General features: G+C 46.0%; 5 protein-coding genes across 7 annotated transcripts; 2 read left to right on the top strand and 3 right to left on the bottom strand.

The window, feature by feature from the left end:
- The first annotated feature begins 925 nt into the window (after positions 1–925).
- LOC129590508 (proton-coupled folate transporter-like) lies at positions 926–4,248 on the top strand. The gene is made up of 7 exons (XM_055485776.1): positions 926–1,953; positions 2,194–2,356; positions 2,596–2,735; positions 2,801–2,930; positions 2,998–3,282; positions 3,539–3,771; positions 3,830–4,248. The coding sequence occupies exons 1-7, from the start codon at positions 1,633–1,635 to the stop codon at positions 4,145–4,147; spliced, it is 1,590 nt and encodes a 529-aa protein (XP_055341751.1). The 5' UTR covers positions 926–1,632; the 3' UTR covers positions 4,148–4,248.
- Positions 3,906–8,775, bottom strand: LOC129590509 (inactive serine protease 54-like). Its single transcript, XM_055485777.1, has 7 exons — positions 8,247–8,775; positions 6,622–7,052; positions 5,896–5,987; positions 5,519–5,648; positions 5,036–5,210; positions 4,739–4,905; positions 3,906–4,678 (listed from the first exon to the last, which is right to left on the bottom strand). Exons 1-7 carry the CDS (start codon positions 8,431–8,433, stop codon positions 4,364–4,366), a joined length of 1,497 nt encoding a protein of 498 aa, XP_055341752.1. The 5' UTR covers positions 8,434–8,775; the 3' UTR covers positions 3,906–4,363.
- Positions 8,776–10,240: 1,465 nt separating this feature from the next.
- On the bottom strand, positions 10,241–11,681 carry LOC129590494 (histone H1A-like). Its single transcript, XM_055485754.1, has 2 exons — positions 11,456–11,681; positions 10,241–10,961 (listed from the first exon to the last, which is right to left on the bottom strand). Exons 1-2 carry the CDS (start codon positions 11,508–11,510, stop codon positions 10,567–10,569), a joined length of 450 nt encoding a protein of 149 aa, XP_055341729.1. The 5' UTR covers positions 11,511–11,681; the 3' UTR covers positions 10,241–10,566.
- LOC129590492 (uncharacterized) lies at positions 11,644–17,257 on the top strand. Of its 3 annotated transcripts, XM_055485750.1 has the most exons (9): positions 11,644–12,095; positions 12,280–13,005; positions 13,522–13,711; positions 14,080–14,142; positions 14,290–15,061; positions 15,148–15,347; positions 15,475–15,687; positions 16,256–16,411; positions 16,530–17,257. In XM_055485750.1, the coding sequence occupies exons 2-9, from the start codon at positions 12,709–12,711 to the stop codon at positions 16,925–16,927; spliced, it is 2,289 nt and encodes a 762-aa protein (XP_055341725.1). In that variant the 5' UTR covers positions 11,644–12,095; positions 12,280–12,708; the 3' UTR covers positions 16,928–17,257. The 3 variants fall into 3 exon arrangements, with proteins under 3 accessions (XP_055341725.1, XP_055341726.1, XP_055341724.1); XM_055485751.1 differs by having other exon boundaries at positions 11,644–13,005; positions 13,525–13,711; XM_055485749.1 differs by having other exon boundaries at positions 11,644–13,005.
- LOC129590493 (uncharacterized) lies at positions 16,872–19,933 on the bottom strand. Its single transcript, XM_055485752.1, has 3 exons — positions 19,526–19,933; positions 18,126–18,870; positions 16,872–17,800 (listed from the first exon to the last, which is right to left on the bottom strand). Exons 1-3 carry the CDS (start codon positions 19,665–19,667, stop codon positions 17,194–17,196), a joined length of 1,494 nt encoding a protein of 497 aa, XP_055341727.1. The 5' UTR covers positions 19,668–19,933; the 3' UTR covers positions 16,872–17,193.
- Positions 19,934–20,068: the final 135 nt, after the last annotated feature.

Below are 20,068 nucleotides of genomic sequence, written 5' to 3'. Positions count from 1 at the left end.
TTCCGACGCCGGCTGATTTGTAATTTAGCAAGCTTCCGGTATCGTCGAGGTTGTGTAAACAACCGCGCTGATCGCCTGGCTGATGGGTGTTACTTGGTATCTGTAAGTTTCCCCCGTGAAGGTCACGGCTTCTGGCAAGGTTTTCAAATTCCACTGTTTGGCCGTTTCCATGCCGTCAGTGGAAATGGTCTCACCCTAATACAGTTCGCACTTCCGGCGGAAATGTATAGCAGCACAACATAGGGCCATAAATACAATTATATATTATTATATAGATATTATGCCCTTCTGTGCCGATAACGGCTTAATAGATAAACATTAATAAAGCGGCAGTGGTATCGCAAAAGAACAAAAGCACATGAGCGCGATTAATGATAGTAGCAGTTCATGACCAGACAATCTGGAGACAGTTTGGAAGTGCTTCTCGATCTAACTCAAATTATTAATTCAGGCAGTATCCTTTCTGCCCACGAAATGCGTCTGAAAGCAAACCAAGCAAAAGGTCGGACGCCCTGGGGCCTGGCATCGCAATAAACGAAATTTACTGTGTTGTAGTAAGTTTTCACGCAGACCTTACCGTTAGAGTTAGGCAGTTAGCTGCTGGTGGTGGTGGTTGGTCCGTATGCATAAAGTGCCGTATGTACTGATTTTAAATGTGCTGCTGAACAAAATTAAGCACTGAATGAGTACTGAAGTGTTTAACTTTATGCTTAATTGTAAAATTTTGTACAAATATTTATTTTATATTATTATTTGTTGAATACGTAATAACGCTGCTTTGATAACTTGTGGCTACGTGTATCTGTACGACTGTACCTATCTCGTACTTCGCTATTAACCGCCCGAGTAGTCGTTTGTGTGCTGTTGCAGGCTTACAGCACGCCCCGCCACCGCCGCACTTGTCAGTGTTGTGGCGAAATGTTGTTGAGTGACGCTTTTGTTAGCTTTTCCGGTCGTAATCAGCTGATGGAGCGGAATACTGTACCTGGCAAACCTGTTTTCACCTTGCATAATCGCTTCTTCGTTGGCATTAGAAGGCACATATTTTGTCGGTGGTTATCGAGAAACCATACTGTATGATGGTTTCAATGTCAGATCATGACTTAGCAAGTTGGCAGGAATGCAGCCTTTGTGCACGGCCACCTTGATAAAGCGTGTTGTTGTCCCGGTTTTGTTGGCTCGATAAAATTCGCCTGATAAGGACACCGATCGAGGCCTGTTTATCGCGACCGGGCAAGCGGGGAACGACCGGGAGAGAACAGTGAGATGAATGCGAGAAGCTACTCAGGGTTGCATGTCGATGGGTTTCTGCATATTCAGCAGCAAACGACGATCCCCGATTCTGCTGCCAACATGCTTCGTAGCGGGATAACTGGGAAGAAATTATGAGTGTGTGGCAGATACTACCTTGGATTTCCTTTGATGTCCCGTATAGAGCCTTTTCGGAAGGAAGTCTGGTGCGACGAGATGTGATTGCATGTGTGTGTTCAGCTACTAGTCACTAATCATTCTAGTCGACGGATTCGGTGGAAGTGGATGATTTACTGCTTATCACCCTGAAATCAGCAGAATTTTCGTTACACAACTTTTATTTCGTTTGTTTTACTGTATTCCTCGTGAAACCGCGGCCCGATGGAGCACGACCGGTCGTCGTTGAACGTGGCCATCATCCCGACGGAGTTGAGTGGCGCTGGAGACGTCGCGGTGGTGGCCGTTCCAGAGTCGTTAGTGCGCTCGCAGTATTCTGTTCCCGATGGAGCGGACCACCTGCCCGACAAATGGCCCGTCCCGGCAAATTACGGGACCACGGAGAAGGCGCAAGAGGCACAAGAGCGGGAAACGGCCAAGCTGCCCACTTACTACACGGCCATTCGCCTGGCGCCGCTGACGCTCTTGTTTGGACTGGCCCACGGGATCGCCGGACCAGCCTACACCGAACTCATGAAAATCAGGGTCAGTGCTTTGTCCTGCACCTGTTAAATTTTATATCCATTCAGGTCTATATTCAACCGAGTCTATTAATATTAATTGAAGTTTTACTAATCTGTGTTTTTTAATTAGCATAATTCAAATTTTTCCGTTGGACTGGTTTTCGATTAATTTGTTCATAATACGGCATTATAAGGAATCGTTGTCGCGATATCTGTGGGTTATGTATTTCCGGTTGTAAGAGTGTGGTGGTTGAATGGGCAGGTGTGTGGACAGTATTTTAATTACACGGAGGAGGTGTGCCAGCATTTGGATGAGAAGATGTACATCCACCAGGCTGACAATGTGCGGTCGGCGACAGCGCACTTCCAGCTGTACAACACTCTCATCAGTACCATCCCGTCCATCCTGTTCTCCATTTTACTGGGTTAGTGCCAGCCAGGTTGACAACTTCCTAAACCCCACTTGATTTCCCTCTTTTTACGTGGCTGCTGGTTTTTTGTTTCTTTATCGGTAATCTGGTTAACGCTTCCGTTTCCACGTTATTTCGCTTTCTACATTGATTTATTTTCATTAAAATCGCCACTGGAAATAAATAGTTGTTTTGTGTTACTGTACTTGTTGTTGCCATTGTGCTTCGTTGACGCAGTCCTTGTTTTCTCGCAGGATCCTGGAGCGATCAGTATGGGCGCAAAATTCCCATGTTGTTGCCATTCTTCGGAACGTTCATGGCGCAAGTCTACATTGTTCTGTGTGCTCATTTTCCCATGAGTCCTGCGTTTCTCTTGATATCTCCCGTTATCTCGGTAAGACTTCCATCCTTCACACTGGATAATTACCGTATATTTCCCTTCTCTTCTCTTGGTCGCAGTCGTTGTCAGGTGGTGGTGTCATTATCAACATGGCCATGTTCAGCTACATCGGTGACTACACCACCAAGCGCACCCGTGCCCTCAACATTGCCATCATCGACGGGGCCATGTTCCTGGCTGGCAACGCCGGTAACTGGCTAACTGCTAATTTTTTCAAATTCTCCGTTCATTTCTAAAGTTCAAATGTACACTGCAGGCAGCTTCCTGGGCGGGTATACGTTACAGAACGATGGCTTGGAGGTGCCGTTTTACATTAACTGCGCTATGACGGCCGCTTCCTTTCTCTATATTCTCCTGGTAATTCGCGACCGGCATCCGCAAGCTGCAAAACCCCGACTGCGCTTTGAATGCGGCAGTTTATTCTCCGTGGAGCGGGTCAAAGAAAACTGGCGGACACTGAGCATGAAACGACCCGGGAATGCCAGACAGCATATTTTACTGGTGTTGTTTTGTATGCTGCTGTCAAGCACGTGTTTGATCGGTAAGTTGTCAGTGTTTGCTATGCTTCGACAACAGTCAACACCTTAACTTTGCGAATTTACAAAATTCTGGGAACGACAGGAATTTTATAAGCAGCTTCGACTACCAACTCCAGCTAAATAATACGAAAACGAAGGAAAAAGTATGCATTATTCACAACTAGTTGCGGGGAATTTCGCAAACCGATAGTTCAATACGGCATTACGGTTCTGCCCGAAAACAGGTGTGATAAGTTACACTAAGCAATTATTGCATAGGTGACGGTTCGATCATGCAGCTGTTCCTGGAATTTCGCCCATTCAACTGGACAGTGGAATTCTACACTCTGTACTCCGCCATCCAAGGTACCATCTCCAGCGTGACCTTCATGGCGGCCGTCATTGTCCTGCGCAAATACCTCGGCGTCCCTGACACCGTCCTGGCCATTTTGGCCACCATCTCCGCTATCGGTGCCTTCTTCGGCTATTCTATCGCCGTTACAAATTGGATGGTAATTCTTCCGTTGTTTGTTGTTGCTATTGCATCCTGGTAATCCATTACGTAAATAGATCTACGCGGCATCTGCCGTGGGCGTCTTCCGCATGGTCATCATCGTCGTCATTCGGTCGCTGCTGTCGGGGATGGTGCGGCGCAATGAGATCGGAAAGGTGATGAGTCTCATCTCCTCCCTGCACTCCGTGACGCCGCTGTTGGGCTCTCTGATCTTCACCAACGTGTTTGCCGCCACGTCGGCATGGTGGCCGGGTTTCTGCTTCGTCCTGGGCGCCTTCATGATGGTCCCAGTGTTGGCCATTTTCGCCTATGTGGATGTGGCGCGACGGGGCGTGGATGTCGGGTACAATTTGTTGGAGTCGGAAGAGGAGTGATTGTTTTCCTGAATGATTTTTTATTGATCTTACATTTTAATATGTATATATTGTGATAGCACAGTGTGAAATAGAGTTTTTATTGATTTGATTTTCTGTTTTTCAAAGGCCGGATTTGAATGTAATATTTATATCACAATTTGCAAGATTGAGTAGCCACGCCGGACGACCAGTCGCCACGGGCGGGTGGGGACCAAGAATAAATCAGATTCTTTTTTACAAAAACCGTAAGAAGGCCGGTGTGTCGAAGCTGCGGGGCACCGCGATAGGCCGGAATTGGTCAGCGCGCGGGGTGAGGCCGGCGTTGCTGCGAATAAGATGTCGGTTGGGAATGGCCGGGAAGTTGGTGAAGCGGGCGTCCAGGGCGTTGGTCTGTACCCGGATCCATGGGTAGAACATGCCGACGTCCGTGGACAGAAAAGGCCGCCGACCCTCAAGTGCGCAGGGTTCCGTGGTCAGGCTGACCAGGCCGCGGAGGTACCACTTCTTGTCGCCCATCGACTGGCACACCAACGGGGCACCGGCATCACTCTGCAAAACAGCTAGGTTTGCACTGAGTATAGTAAGTCACGGAATAAAACTGGGGCGTACCTCGCAGACGGACTGGGACGTGTCGGTGGGGCGGGGCTGGGTGACGGTAGCGCAGAAGTGGCTATCAGGAATGGTAAAGCCGACGACGCCCATATCGGCGAGAGCGCGCGTGCACTGTGCACGGTCAGTGAGTTTGACGGGCGTCTCGCGGAGGGCATTGGTGAAACCTACATTAGTTACGCACTGTTAAGTGGCGGCGCGTGTCGCTTGAGTGACAGCTGAGCGTAGCGAGCCGATTTAGATGTTGCTCGGCATCTGTGTTTGCCACGGCGCAAACGAAGATTGCATTGACTTTACCGGCATTATTGGGCGCGCCCCAGCCGGTGATATAGCAGTGTTCCTTCCCACTGGACTCCGGCATGCCCATGCGATTGGCATCCACGGGGAGGTCGGTGATGCATACTGGACAGATGTTGCGTTGCTCGCAAGGTGCCAGCGGAATGCGCAGCACCGCTAAATCGTTGGCAAATGTCTACAAATTAAATAAGTAAACATATCAAGTTAAGTTTATGTTACCTACATTTGCAGTCCGGAATTCTGCAGTTTTTAGACATACTCTGTACGGTATAAATATGGAGATCTTAACAAAATAACGTTCTAGGTACAAATGGCACCATTTTCGGGTTGGAATCGGTAAATTTTCAATGAATGATGAACTGTTTCGGAATAGGATTAACATTGAATAAGTGCAGCATGTGCAGTTATTGTTGCATCATTCGGTTTACAATTTAAAAAATTCGAGTGATAAGTAAAAGCACCTAGTACCGCAGTTGTTTATACCATTGGATCGAACTGATCATGGACGACAATCTGTTTGGGATTGGTGAACCAGACCGCTTGGTTGGGGCTGTCCAGCGGCCGGACGAAATCCCAAGCGCCCAGTACAACAGTGACATCCTCGGGTTGCCTCCTGGATATGCATTGCACAATACGCAGTCATTACACAGCTGTCAAGTGGCACCATCAACTTCGCGCGCGCTTTACTCGGCTGATGTGACGCGCAGATTGGCTTTGATTAGAGTGCGATCAATCAGATTAAGCGATTATTATTATTATCGTGTGTATATACGAGTAGATGAGGAGTAAACAAATACTTTCAGTCTTTGACGTGTTGGCGACACCGCTGCCAGCGCTACTATCAATGCAACGACGCTTACCGGTAGACGTTGCGCGCGAGGGTCACCACATTCTGACCGTCCACGAGAACGCCGCTCGCGAATATTGTTCCATTTCGATCCGTAAGTGCTACCTGCGCATGCGGCATTGTTGTACTACGTACGGCAAGTATTAAATCGCGTTAACATCGAACTGTTCTAAGGGCTTCTAGACTCTAGTCCCATTGTACAGGTGTAAATTAACTGACATTTACACAAATTACTCCATTTTGCCATTATCGAATTAAGGCTTAATCCCAAGTGGCGCAAACGGCAATTTCGTCCAAATTACGGTCATGCACGTCTACGGACGCGCTTAATTACTGTGAGCGCATTTAGGATTTTTCTGTAATTACCATAACGAGTCTATAACCCGCTGATTTTGTCAAAGGAGAAATTCCGAAAAAAACTTCACAAAAAGTTACGGGTCACTACGTGCTCAGGACAAATGTTACAAAAAATGAAGCATTGCCCGAAAATGCAAAACCGCTACTCTAGATCTATATCAGGTTTCTTAAATTTTATATATGTAGTAAAAAATAAATTAGCAGGTGAATTAAAGTCGGCTACAAAATACAGTAAGTCATGGCATGAATTATTTCATAAACAAAGGGTAAACTATAAAGCACTCAAAAGTGTTACAAAAATTCATAAAATCAGGAACGCTTTTGCTGAGAAATGGGACTGGCTCAAACTTCACTGTCATACAGTCATCCGATATAAGCGTACCTGCCAACACCATCGGTTCAGCGCGCTGATTCTGGACACCGGCAGCGCCTCCTCCCCATCCAGCGGGCCCACTCCGCGCTTGTAGCGGAAAGCGTCCATTTCCGGCTGGAACTGTCGCGGTCGCCACAGTCCCCAGGACACCGCTTCGAAGTTGGGCAAGATGCGGCGCGGCATGTCCTCATCGGCCGCCAGCGATCCAGCCGCCGTAACTGCCCCGACGGGGTCACTGCCCGGCTGGCCGCAGGTCATGCAGTGGTCGTCCAAGGGTAGCGGAAGCAGCACACAGCACACTTCGCCGCGCTCGCAAAAGGCTCGCGGCCGCGGTAGCGTCGGGAAGGACTCCTGGTCGGAGGTGACCCCGCCCAGGGCGTCACATGCCGACTCTGACGAGGTGCAGCGACCACGGCCCAGGCTGCTCTTGCAGGAGGAAACTGCAACCACGGAGAATGTAGGCTCTAGACAATCATCAAACTGCATAATCGTTTAGATTAAAACCTTACAAATATAATCAAAATAAAAGGCATATACGATGTAAAACTTTAGTCTTTAGTTACTGTACGAAATCGTTATGGCGGTTTGCAGGGTATGTACATGCATGTACTGTGATATGTCTGAAACTATCTGTACTGTATATACATAGATATTATCAAAACTGTAAAGTGCAATAAATTATATTATCAGAATTTTTGAAGTTTAATTGCTTATATTCACAGAACTCTAATAATTCAATAAATCTCTTGTTCAATAAATCTAGTTTACTTGTGCAGTGGTGCCTTTGGCTTTATTCGAACAAGTTCTATTTATATTATGAACTGTTACTTTTTAACAATATTAGTTTACTCAGTAAGAATGCAGACAGACATCACTAAGAAAAACACATTGAATCTATAATTAGTTTAATTAATTTATTCTTGAATGTACTCGCGCCTATATGCGTGAGAGTGTGAGCAATACTATAGAAGTACTTTTAAGTTTTAACCGCAATTACAGATTATGGGTACGGTACCGGACAGCTGGCAAAGGTCGAGCGAGCCGCAGTGAATAATTTATTGGTAAAGCGTTAATTCTGGTGTCAGTAAGGTAACAAGGGCAATATCACCGGAATTAGATCATGTTTAAAGTGCGATCACAGCGCCGTTCACCTGTTAATTGCTGCTGCCAGTCATTAAGAAGAAGTACAGTACGGTATACGTATGCTCATTTCACCTTCCTGGGCATTATAACGGGATGGAACCGTTTCATTGATTCCTAACATTCAAAAAGTCCGCGACACAGTAAAAAAAGGATAAGAATATCCTACACAATCTCCTTCTTACGTTATTTACCCAATACAAACTGAATTACGGAAAATAAGTTCTTAAACATTTATTGTCGGCAATTTGCCGCTATAACTACAGTAAAATAAATTTTACTTACAGTTACTGTTTTTTACTGCAGCTCAATTCGTCGTGATGTTATAAATAAAAAGTTGCGGACATAGTTTAGCACGCCAGAAGAAATTATGCATAACATTTGTTTTCGATTTACATAGTTTAATTGCCTTAAAATACAGATTATTATGCGCAAAGGTTTCGTTGTTATCAGGAATAATTCCATTATTTAAAGTCCGCTGGAGCAACACGTACTGAGTCTGGCTTGTTGAGCATGTGTTCCCAGGCAGAAGAACAGCTGAGAAGCAATCAGCGCCAGAGTAATCATCTTATAATCCATGCCGGTCGAACGCCGGCGGAATAATCCACACGCATCCACTGACTGCTCAGACGTGCGTGTATCAGTACAACCAATATTAATAATTAAAGGGGAAGATGGCATAATACGGAATAATTAATGTATCATCCGCGTGAAGACTAATAGAGCGATCAATCACCGACATTGCACATAATTCACGTAACATGAAAATCGCAGCTGAGCATAGAAGTGCAGGTACATCACACAAACAAATAAAACGCGCGCGAGAGCCACAAGAGCGACTACGCGTCGACCGGCATAATGCAGTAATTAATCATTTCCAGCCGGTGGAAAACGAAATCTGTATCATCGGTCCACGTTTTTAATTGCCTAATTGTTCCCACACAGTGCTGCGCGACGACGGCGGGGCTGGGCAAGAACATCATCAGCAACCGGCATTTATTATTATTAACAATAAACAGCGGTGTTGGTGGCAGCCGTTGCATATATGAATCTGCCGATGCGGCGTACCCACAATGCGTGTTAGCGTTCGAAGGGGCGGCAATAATTGCCGGTATACGGGCGGTTTTTGTGTAACTATAGAGTACTAATACCACTGTATCAACTCAGCTGTCAGCTTTGCACAACTAACAGCACTCCGACGGCGGCTTCATTAGCGCAGCCGTCGTCAAAACTGGAGCAAAAACCGCCGGTTGATTCACTAGTATTTTCAACCATTTTTTATTATGATGTGCTGTCTTTTCTTTTTGGCTAAATGTTGTGATTATGACCGGCAACGCGTAATCAATGCCGCTAATTCTCATCGTCGATCGGACGTGTCTGCTTTGTGTTTGCAGCGGCTTTTATTGGACCCTTCGCACATTGTTCATACATACTTATAAAACTAACAGCATGCGTTCTTTACAACCAGTGAAACAGACGACTTTACAGCTTCCTCCACAATTGGGGTTTTCATAATTAAACTGATCTGATTATCTTAAATTTTTTCGAATTGCTGAAAACTGAATGTTTATTTGTATTTACTTACTATTTAATTTTTTACGAAGTAGAAAAGTGAAACTACATATAATGAATTTTGTCATTATATAGAAAAACTTATGCATATTACCCAAATCTGACACTACGGTAATACAGCAATAAAAATTCGAAGTTGTTTCTACCGTACATTTATCAGCAAACGTAAGTAGGTGTACCATTCTGTAGAATTACAACACTTATAATTTCCGGTATACAGATAGTTTATTATATAAACGAATTTAAATATCAGATACTTACCGTGGCAGATTTGTTAATGTATCGCGTGTAATATTCACCCGGGTCGAAACGGATCCGTGGCTGACCGCAGCTAATTTGCCTATAATCGGCGTACAGCATCAGGTGTGTCTTCCGGTGCGCTTGGAGACGCGTTGCCGCTACCCAACCGGCAAATGTTGCTTCAGTCGCACAAAAAGCCCCTTTGATCACACTCTCAAGTTGTGAACTGGGGCTTCTTTCTTGCTTTTTTTGGGCGCTACTCGAACAACTGCAACTGCAGTCAGTCGACATCTTCGGCACCACCGAATCAATGTCGAGTGCAGTAATTTTGCAGGCTCCACTGCACCGACGAGAAATCGCGCACTCGTAGAATACGGTATGACAATATTAATCTAAACTTTGTACCTCTAATTTTTCTTTTCGGACTATTTCCGGCATTCTGCTTTTAACGTCACTTTAATACGTTACGATAACGTCAATCCTAAAATTTTTTGCTACTTAATAATCAACATCATTACGTACATTAGGGACCTTTACATTACTGCCTAATTATAAAGTAGAGTAGTGCCTATACTTACACGACTATGCATTGGTTATAATTTGTATCGCATTGCAGCTCCTTGCTCCAGTTGCTTCAAATGTAAATTACGTATATAGTTTTCTGACGCTCAAACCATTTCGCATGACTAGCTTCAGTCTCTTCATAGATGTTTGAATAGTGTAGAATTATTGTTATTAACATATTAATTATTGTTGTTAACAGTTAACAATTAATTTTATTAACGTTATTAACAGAATTATTGTTATTAACATAGTAATTATTGTTGTTGTCGTGATCTGTAGTCTAGTTTACCAAAATAAGTTAATAACAATAATATGTATGTTAACATACATTTATTGTTATTAAGTTATTTTGGTAAACTAGACTACAGATCACGACAGGGTATGTATGTACTGCAATATGACACTCTATTACAGATACTGTGCATCAGGAGAATGGCACTACTTCTTTTTTTCTTTTCTCTCCTTCTTTTCTCCTTCGTCTTTTTCTTTTTTCTCCTTCTTTTCTCCTTCCTCCTTCTTCTCGTCCTTCGGGGCAGGTTTAGGAGCGTCTTTAGGGGCGTCTTTTGCCGCAGCGTCCGCTGGTTTTTTGTCGTCGGCCTTAGGAGGCGGGTTAAGGCTGGGTTTCTGGCCGGGGGCGTTCTCGTTGGATTTAGCAGCGGCCGGATCCTTAGGCGGTACACTGAGGGTGGGCTTCGCCGCTGGATCTTTGCCCTGCGTGGACAGGGTCTGTTTGGGTTTTGCGTCCGGTGGATTGACGCTGAGGGTCGGCTTAACCGGCGCCCCGCCCGCCGTCTCCGCCGATTTGGCTGCCGCTGGATCTCCCGGTTTCGCAGCTACATGTCAGAAACAAATGCGCTTAGGGTCACATACTTAGTACCTACAGCTTTCTAGATTTTTTTCTATACGGCGGTCAAAATCGTATAAGGAAAAAAATATCCAAGTGGGCACGTTCATTTCACCGCAATTCTTGAGTCTTCTGAATTTTGCTTTTGCAACTTGCACGTTATGATTTACGATTAAACAATTAATAATACAATAATGACTTACAAAAAAATTATTTTTTACTAATTATGATACCTTTACTAGTTTACTGCATTTTAAAAGCTGCCGTTGTAAAAGTAAAATGTTTTAAAAACAACATAAATTTACTGTAATAAATTTATTTAAAGGTCACATATCGGTAACTTATCACCGGGAGAATTTATCCTCTAAAAACAAGCTTTCAATGTTTTTAAAAATGAGCGCCCACGCGTTTAAAAAGAGGATGCTACTTGTTGAAGGTTCGACCAAAATCTTAAATACCAAAGGCAGTGAATCTGTTGCGTACCCGTAGCGGGATCCAACTTGGTCTTGTCCTCCGGGGTCTTTCCTTTATCGGCCATTATGGCGAACTTTGACGCTGTACGCGGACGAACTACGACACTTCAAATTTAGAATGTAATACCACAAAGCGTCAACGCAAACTGCAGTGACGGTTTCAGCCTGGTAGTAAAAAAGTAAGTACGTAGAATTTAAAACAGGGATTTTTCCACGGCTGCGCCCACTTTGTGATCACCCAGATGGAGAACGTGCGAATATGTTGCCAAGGAATCGCGTGCTCAACAGGCGCCTTACTGCGCGTAAGCGCCCTCCATGGAAGGTGGCGACATGGCTCACACAGTCATACTACTGCGGTGAGCGTAAAAATGTTCTCAAGATTTCAACGTGCTGAGAACGACGCAACCACTCTTCAGCATTCCTTAAATTAAAGAAACGCACCTACTTATGCGATTTCATAATCACGATTTTCCTACTCCTTAAGACAGAACGGAAGTTGGCGGATTTGCTAGATGATTGAATTGTGTCACTTGTTGTCGTGACGGGATAGTTCCATTATTTTTGGATTTATTTTCTGGCCATGCACGGCTACACAATGCGGGTCGGGTGCAGTAGCTGCTCGTGCAACTCTTGCCTCCACCGTCGAACTGGTGCTAAGTATAAACGGCAGTGCTAAAAGATTAATTAGCCACCCGGAGCAGGATTATTTATCACATGTATTAATATTATTTTGTATTAAGCGACGCACCGGTTGCATGCATGGATTTCAGTTAAGCCTGTTAAATAGCACGGCATTGTGTGGTCAACAGCATTTTATCGTTTAAACCGTCGCAGTGCGAGCCTGCAGCTGCAGTCCGAAGGAACGTGCAAGAAATGGATACGAGTGGGGTATATAGACGTCACCGTTGGGCTTCCGGTAGGTTGGAAGGTGGTGGAGTACGATCGGTGGTTGCTTCTTCCTGTCGCCACAAAGGCAGCGAGTGCGGGCATTCAAGCACTGAATGGCGTAACGCATGCCGGCATGCGTTGCGCCACACGCCTTCCATAAACCGGCCGAGTGGCTGCACAAAGCGGTCATCTGCCACCGCCCCACTGTCACCACTTGATGTACTGCACCGTCGCATCATCTTACTTAATCAACCGGCATCATCTGACTGTACAGCCAGCAGCCACGCCACTGCCGTTGGATTAATCAGCAGCCAGGCTGTATTTTTGTTTGTGCAATATACGATGATGATGCCGCTCCAGGGCTGAGCCGGCGCCATGCGGACCTCGTACCGGAAGACGTCCAGTTTGGAGCCCAACTTTTCCTTTGCCGAAGCAGTCCCAGGCAGTGAGAGCACCCAGTTGGGAATAGAAGCTGGGCGCCACGAGGCTTTTAGCTGCCGCTTCGTTGACAGCCCGCCACCGCCGACGGCTGCTGCCTCCCATTCCCGACGCGTGAGGATCAGCAGCTGCCACGAAGAGCCCAACTCGCCTGACTCTTCGTCGGCGCATTCCATTCCGTCCACGGCAGATTTCGTCCTTCACAAGACCACGCATGGACACCTCTTTAACTATGTAAGTTATTGCGTACAGAATAACGTTTTTAATTTAGTAATATTCCGATACTTTTAGTTGGATTAAAATCGTGATTGCGATTTGCAGAATTTCTAATGACTATTACTCTAGGTATTTTAGGTAGGTACTACAAGGTAGTAAAAATACTTTCTTTAATAGTTAACGCATTTGCTATACGTTTTTTTTTTCGTTTTTCCGTTTGATTCTGAATTTGTGAATACTTTAAATACGCGTAATATAACGTTACATAAGAAATTGTATATGATGAGTTATTGAATAGTGATAAAAGTGATTATAAAATGAAAAATTTGCTGATTTAAAGGGCTTGTGCAGTTGTACTCTATTATCAAATTAGTCATTGTGAATTCTATACCGCACAGTACAAAGCATGTTTATTTCGTTTTGTGAGTTTTCTGTGACGATAGCATATTGCTGTACAGCGCTGTTATGACAGTCAAATAAATTATTCAGTGCTGAAGGGGCTGGTGAATGGTGATGATGGTTGTTTATTGACAGAAGGGCTCGTGTGCCGAAGGGATTAGCACGGTGATCGCGGCGAGGTTAAACGGGGCGGATTATGACCTCAGCGGCGACGGGGCCCAGCGCTGTTTGGGCCATCTGCGTGCCCACTACGGCCTGTATATCGTCTTGGCCTTCGGACTGGTCAGCGTCAGCGGTTGCATTGCCGCCGGCATCGCGCTTTCCGGTAAGAAGACAGTCGCACCAAGTGTATCCATAATAAAATAATGAAATTAATAGGGAAAAATTTTATGTACTACTCGGTACTCGCAGCTGATTATTTGTTTGCGTGGCCTTTGTAAACATTGCGTCATGGTCATCTTGGCTTGTCGATAATGCTTATCCTCCATGTTTCTGTATAGTTAATTATTACATCGATTTTCATTTTTAAAGGGGTGCGTATCAGTCTCTAGTATATTCAAGCCAGTAGAAATTAATTACTTAATTATTAGTCGTGACTTATTTTACAGCATTATGGGAGTAATTTCCTGCCGCAGCGTTAGTCCCGTAAAGTTACAATGCATGTTATTGATTTTGTTATCACCACACTTGCAGCTGTCCAACCACACGTTGTACACGTTCCACTGACCACTACGACCGCACAACCAGCCACGATCGGTAAGCGTCTGAGCAAGCAGGGAGAAGCGGCGAGGCATATCGATTAGCTAACATGATATAAGCTTCACACTCTGCAAGCGCCAAACAATGCGCCGATTATCCTATAAAACAACACACTGACATCATTCGCTGTCATTGCATCCACAGCCCCTAACGACCTTCTCACCCGCATCCTCTCCCACGTCAGAGAAGCCTCTGGTCTCCAAGAAGTCCAGCTAGAGCTCCGGAACACGACACTTCCAACCGATGCTGACCTCATCCTCCCGGACCCATTAGGCTCCACCCCGCCGACCTACACTTCCACACTTCAATCTGGGACGACCTCCGAGGGTCCCCCACCGAACATGGCGCTCCTGCAGAACGCCGACAGTCCCAGTGTCTACGTCCTCCCGGCACCAACGTCCAGTCGGAAACAGAAGCAGCTAGAGAAGATCTTCCCCAGCATCCCCACTTGGCCGAACGTTCGGGTATTCCACCAGAGCGACCTCTTCGGTCGTGGAGGTCTAGTTATCAGTGATCCTAAGTACCACGATCTTAACATCACCTTCGACGACCCCTTCCAGCCCGCCGTCCGAGGCCCGGCGTTCCTTCCGAAACCCGGAAGGACACTGAACCTGGCTAAGAGGTCGGCCAACTATATCAACGGCCATACCAAGCGGTTTCCGGTAATTAAACTGGCTCGCTTCACCATGACCCAGAGTCTGACGCGGCCATCTTCTTCGGAAAGTCCCGAGGGCACCGTTGCGCCCATCAACCCGAAGGCGCTCCTGCCTCATAAAGAGGGGACATGCGCTGAGGGCTTCGAGTGGAATTCCGGAAGCGGCAGCTGTGCGGATGTGGATGAGTGCGTGCAAATGGGGGTGCGGGCTTGCGGAATTAATTCCGAATGCACTAACACGCCGGGTTCGTTCGTTTGCCGGTAAAGGTCACAATTGTATTTTTGATGGTGTTGAAATAAATAATTTGAATTGAATATGTAAATGCAAATGTGCAGTGCGCGTACAGGTGCAGTCCCGGTTTCCGGGTGGATCCTAAGAGCCTAGTATGCCTGGATATTGACGAGTGTAAGGAGAGCAACGGGGAGTGCTCACCGTTGGCCTTGTGCGAGAATATGCCGGGAGGATTCCTGTGTAAGTGCATGGAAGGTTTTTATGGGAATGGTATCGTCTGTGAAATCGATGCCAGCGGTGTTGCCGATCGCCACAGTAAGTCGTTTTCAAGAAAGCTACGACTGAGTACGACAAATAAACATCTCTTGCCAATAAAAATAATTTAATCTCTGACAAAAATTTTGTTTAATTTGATTTAAGTACGAGTTTATAAATCTTGTAGACACCAAACCACTTCTTCCGTGTCAGACGACCTTTCCGCCGCGGCACCATCAAGTTATCTCCAATCCGTATTTTCCGGAGCCCTTTCCGGTCCTGTCGCGCTATAAGTTCTGCATCGACAAAATGCATGCCGCCTGCAAGACCGGCATCAAACTGCAGAACTTCCTGCCCTCTTCAACTAACCACCAAGATTTCGATTACCTCAAGATTGGCGGTAAGCACCAAGTAGGGACTAGGGCAAGCGGGAAAGATGACTCGGCTTGCGGTCACGGTTATTATGTTTTCAGCGAGGTGCGATAACCACCCAGGCGTTCAATAACTGATGTGTGCATTAGGTTCTGATTACATCATTGTGTCGCTGATCTGCATTTTATTGCGAAACCTTTACTGCTGACTTTTGTCAAGTGTCTGAATTATTCACGTTTTACTGCGGCAGTTTTAAATACTGTAGTTTTCTTTATTCTTCTTTAGCATAGATAATAATTTAGAAATGTTTTGTCTGAATGACCTCCTTTTATCTCTCAAGGTAAATTGTTTTCGCCAGGTATAAACTTTTCCAAGACATACAGGAGCTGTATCACTAAATCAAGCTTTGCGCGGAGCACTTAATATCTTCCACAAATGGAGAAGCACGGTTTCTTTGCAAGTTGCGAACTTTGCGCGTGCTGCATTTCCGTTGGAATCCTAGACTCTTGCTCTCTTGCTCGTACATACTACATAGCTGCATACGATCCTGCAGTACTCTTTTTGTCTCCTCATCACAGTGTTAATTGCTCTACTAGGCAAAGTGTTCACCGGCACCGATCTAAATGGACAGACATTGTGGCTGCTAGATTCACGCAACGTCCCCATGGAGATGGAATTCTCAACCGACTCGGAAATGAAGGGAAACCGCTTCACTATGGAGATTGTCCAAGAAATATGCGGGCCGCTACTCTGTAAGCTTAAAGAAGAAATGTATTTCTCTCTTACAGAAAAAGGACAAAATACTGACAATAGTGATGTTATTTAATAAAATAACCATAAACTGCTGTCAACAACTGAAGCCGGTTTCAGCGGTGCCGGAGTGTCCGGAGCTGCTGCGCATCAGCCCACGCAGCATCAGCAGCATGGGTCCCAATACCTTGCCCTTTCACCCCACCTCCCCGTGGCCGCAGCCTGGACATTACCTGGACAACATCGCCTGCACCACAGCCCTGTACCCGCCCACGGAGGCCTGCGGCATGGAACTGTACTTTCACGAATTCAGTCTGGAAGGGCCGCGCGAGACCTGTCCCTTCGACTACCTGGAGATCAACGACGATCGTCTGTGCGGCAACATGAAGAATGAACTGCGCGAGGTCATCTTCCCGCGCAACACCCCCAAGATCCCCATCATTTTCGCCACTGACGCGACTTTTGTCGCACGGGGTTTTAATATTTCGTATACATGGATTACGGAATGTGTACGATAATCAGTCATCATAACTTTCGGTGTAGGGGCTTTCTGCTGCTATTTTAAACCCTTAAAATATTTCGAACAATAATATTGAACGAATAGCTGAAATAAGAAAGGTCATTTGGCACAAGGAAACATAACGAAATAAAATCGCTATCAGAGAAGATGCCGGTCTATTGGAGGTAAACTATCAAAGGTCACGAGATCAAGATGATAACATATAAATAAGCCCAAGAGACGACCGAAAGCCTTTGAAAGGTCACGTCTGCCCAGGAAATACGTCTACGTCACCTGGTTGTCGTTAATCTTCAACGCTTCAATTAACTGGCAAATATCCTTTCCGATATCGTCCCCGTCGCGGGCCGCCTTCCCACCTATCAGCGGCTTCCGCCGGGCACCTCCTGCGGCCCGGTGGACATTTTGAGCAACGATGCTAATGTCATTTTGCAGATCCTTGCGTGCCACGTCCGCTAAGTGTACATCCACCCGCGGTAGTACCTCCTCGAAGCTGGACGCCGCTACTGTCGTCTGGGCGCGATTGAGGACGGCGCCAGTTATCAGGAGAACGTCCGGGAGGGCGCGAAATTCCGCTTCGCGCTGGATGTCCTGCACTAGGGCGTAGGCTTCGTCGAAGTAGCCCTGGTACATCAGCACGTACAACAGATTGGTCCAGTCCACCAGGAAGCTGGCGGGGAAGTGGATGCGCGAGGGGGTTGGTGGGGTGGGCGGGGTTTTGAGCAGCTTCTCCTTTAGCTGCTCCAGGTGGGCCGACAACTTGTCTAGGTTGGGCTTTAGTGCTTGGATGGCTGCCGCGATGGCCTCCACTTTTTTTCCACTGGCAGTGCCCCGTTTCGCTTCCGGTTTTGTCTTGTTACCGGTGTCCTCCAACCTTTAAAGAAGCGGATAATTAGCAGTATTGTGAGCCAAATTATTCCATAATAACATTTTCCGATATTAATCCCAAATATAACAACTGTTAATTTTAAATAATTATTCAGTGAATTGAATGAATTAAGTAATCTCATAATTAAGATTAAGTAATCTCGTAATATAGTATGACGATATAACTATGAATCAAGCGTCAGTAATGAGTTCCACAAATAGATTTGTAAATTAAGCTTACATGCTAATATTAATACTCGTAATGAGGATATTACTGCTCCAAGAAAGATTACTGTCAAGTGAGTAAATTATGACGATAGGTCTATATCTACCTGAAAGCAATCGAATTCTGCAGCAGCCGCTGGGTAATGGTTATGATGCTGCGATGACACGCCTTATTGCAATGCGCCAGATGCTCCGTCAGCGTTCGCGTCATGTATGAGAACACCAACCAGCGAGTGCTGCGATTGACGCCTTCAATAAACGGATATGAATGGGCCGGCACCCGGGTACCAGCCGTCGGCACCTCCCGATTAATCTCATTGATGACCTTACGCGGGAAGTCCTGGGCGCGGTGATATAGACTGGAGTAGTTCATGCTGGGCATGACGAAGGTGCTAACTCGCGGCTGGCCGGTCTCGTCTGTCGTGCCCAGACAATAAACAGCCAGCAGCAGCGCCGCCACCGCCGAATGACCGGGTCGGCCGTCCTCTAGGAAGTAGCGCCAAATCAGTGCTGGGTACAACTGCAGGAAAAAGCGATTGTGATGGTCGTCGCGGGAGCGCAGCAGATACAACAGCACTTCGTAGACACGGTAAGCCAGGTCGGAGAGGTGGTCGGAGAGAAGGAAGTCAGTGATGAGGGTCAGCGCCGCCTCGTCGACCGAGACGCCGGGCGTCGATGGCTCAGCGCCCGCCATAGCCAACCACTCTTCCACGGGCTGCACGAAAGCCTTCTGGGGCGTAAGAGGGCGGGGATCCACGGGACGGGTGGGAGGTGGGGGAAAGGTCACATGCGAGGGGCACCCACTTAGGTCGGTTGTGTGGAAAGCCGGGGGAATGGTCGTTTGGCCGGCTTCTGTATGGCCATTAAACCGCATTATCAGGTCAGCAAATTTGTTTGTATGTAAGTATGTCCGTAAGCTATTATTTATTTATTTTGTTATATTTTTGGTTTATTGTTCGTTAACATTACGGTTCTGGATAATTACGAACACCAGAAGCAGAATTCCTGGGTTGCAACTGCACAGTAAAGATATTAGTTATTTATCTGGTAAGTATCATTTTTCGCTTTTCTTCCCTCTTGGATACTTGAAAGCACAGTGTCATAATAAATTGTCTGCAATTGTACTGTACATGTTGGTTTAGCAGCGACAAAGGACTGCATATGATTAAGGCAATCACCGTCTATAACTATCCATTATTCACTTGTTTGATTTCACAATACGAAGTTTTATCATTACTTACCTAACCGGTAAGTAAGTTTTTATGACTGTGAACTGGGTCTGCTAAGTAGATTTATTTTTTTGCAGCTACTTCAGCCTATCTGGGATTGTGCGATAAGTACCTATGTGCCCACGACACTGGTATTCAGAATACTGGTATTCAGAATTCAGTGACACTGGTATTCACGACACTGGTATTCAGAATTCAGTATTCAGAATGCAGAGGAAATGTAATTTGTTCGCTGAAAGTGAAGTCTACGGGTCCACCGATAGTATTACAGCCCTTACCTGACTCGGTTATGAATTTCTCGAACTGCTGTGAGATGCGCTGGATCATAAGCCGTTCGAGGTCCGTTGGCGGCTGTTCGGCGTCAGTGGGTGAAGCCGGCGCCACGGAATCGTCGTGGAACATGGAGAAGGCCGAAGACATTCTTAGTCGAACCGAGGTTCCACGTACTGATCACTACCAGCACGCGTCCCGCGATGCTCTTCTCGATAACCGCTATAATTAGAATATATATAGTCCTGGCTAACGCGCAAAGGCCGTTCGCCAGAAAAGAACTTTCGAGTTGTCGAAGTCGGGCACTAACGGCACGGTATGTTGATGATGGTGACATTCTCATAATAGGCTAATAGCAATGCGAAGCGAAGAATCATATTAAATGGCGTGTTGACAGTGAGGCATACTACAGACAGCAAAAGTAATTGTTGACTCTCGTTCGACGTATGTACGTATTAGTATACGCCAAAGGTGCACGCTGCTTCATACGGCCGCTACGTAAATGCGCAAATGCAATAATTGGTTTTGTAATTCACTAGCCTCGTGCAACA

The sequence above is a fragment of the Paramacrobiotus metropolitanus genome, unplaced genomic scaffold (assembly GCF_019649055.1).
Source record: "Paramacrobiotus metropolitanus isolate TYO unplaced genomic scaffold, Prichtersi_v1.0 Parri_scaffold0000040, whole genome shotgun sequence".
NCBI classification, from domain to species: domain Eukaryota; kingdom Metazoa; phylum Tardigrada; class Eutardigrada; order Parachela; family Macrobiotidae; genus Paramacrobiotus; species Paramacrobiotus metropolitanus.
The sequence above is the reverse complement of the archived record's forward strand: the minus strand, read 5'-3'. Positions and strand labels throughout refer to the sequence as shown.

Coding starts and splice junctions, on each gene's coding strand:
- LOC129590508 (XM_055485776.1), top strand. CDS start 1,633: ATGGAGCACGACCGGTCGTCGTTGAACGTGGCCATCATCCCGACGGAG. Junction 1,954..2,193: donor CCGAACTCATGAAAATCAGG/GTCAGTGCTTTG, acceptor TTGAATGGGCAG/GTGTGTGGACAGTATTTTAA. Junction 2,736..2,800: donor TGATATCTCCCGTTATCTCG/GTAAGACTTCCA, acceptor TCTTGGTCGCAG/TCGTTGTCAGGTGGTGGTGT.
- LOC129590509 (XM_055485777.1), bottom strand. CDS start 8,433: ATGCCATCTTCCCCTTTAATTATTAATATTGGTTGTACTGATACACGC. Junction 5,211..5,518: donor ATGATCAGTTCGATCCAATG/GTATAAACAACT, acceptor TTTAATTTGTAG/ACATTTGCCAACGATTTAGC. Junction 4,679..4,738: donor CGTCCCAGTCCGTCTGCGAG/GTACGCCCCAGT, acceptor GCTGTTTTGCAG/AGTGATGCCGGTGCCCCGTT.
- LOC129590494 (XM_055485754.1), bottom strand. CDS start 11,510: ATGGCCGATAAAGGAAAGACCCCGGAGGACAAGACCAAGTTGGATCCC. Junction 10,962..11,455: donor CAAGTTGGATCCCGCTACGG/GTACGCAACAGA, acceptor TCTGACATGTAG/CTGCGAAACCGGGAGATCCA.
- LOC129590492 (XM_055485750.1), top strand. CDS start 12,709: ATGCGGACCTCGTACCGGAAGACGTCCAGTTTGGAGCCCAACTTTTCC. Junction 13,712..14,079: donor CGCCGGCATCGCGCTTTCCG/GTAAGAAGACAG, acceptor CCACACTTGCAG/CTGTCCAACCACACGTTGTA. Junction 15,348..15,474: donor CGGTGTTGCCGATCGCCACA/GTAAGTCGTTTT, acceptor TAAATCTTGTAG/ACACCAAACCACTTCTTCCG.
- LOC129590493 (XM_055485752.1), bottom strand. CDS start 19,667: ATGTCTTCGGCCTTCTCCATGTTCCACGACGATTCCGTGGCGCCGGCT. Junction 18,871..19,525: donor GAAATTCATAACCGAGTCAG/GTAAGGGCTGTA, acceptor ATGGCCATACAG/AAGCCGGCCAAACGACCATT. Junction 17,801..18,125: donor CAGAATTCGATTGCTTTCAG/GTAGATATAGAC, acceptor GCTTCTTTAAAG/GTTGGAGGACACCGGTAACA.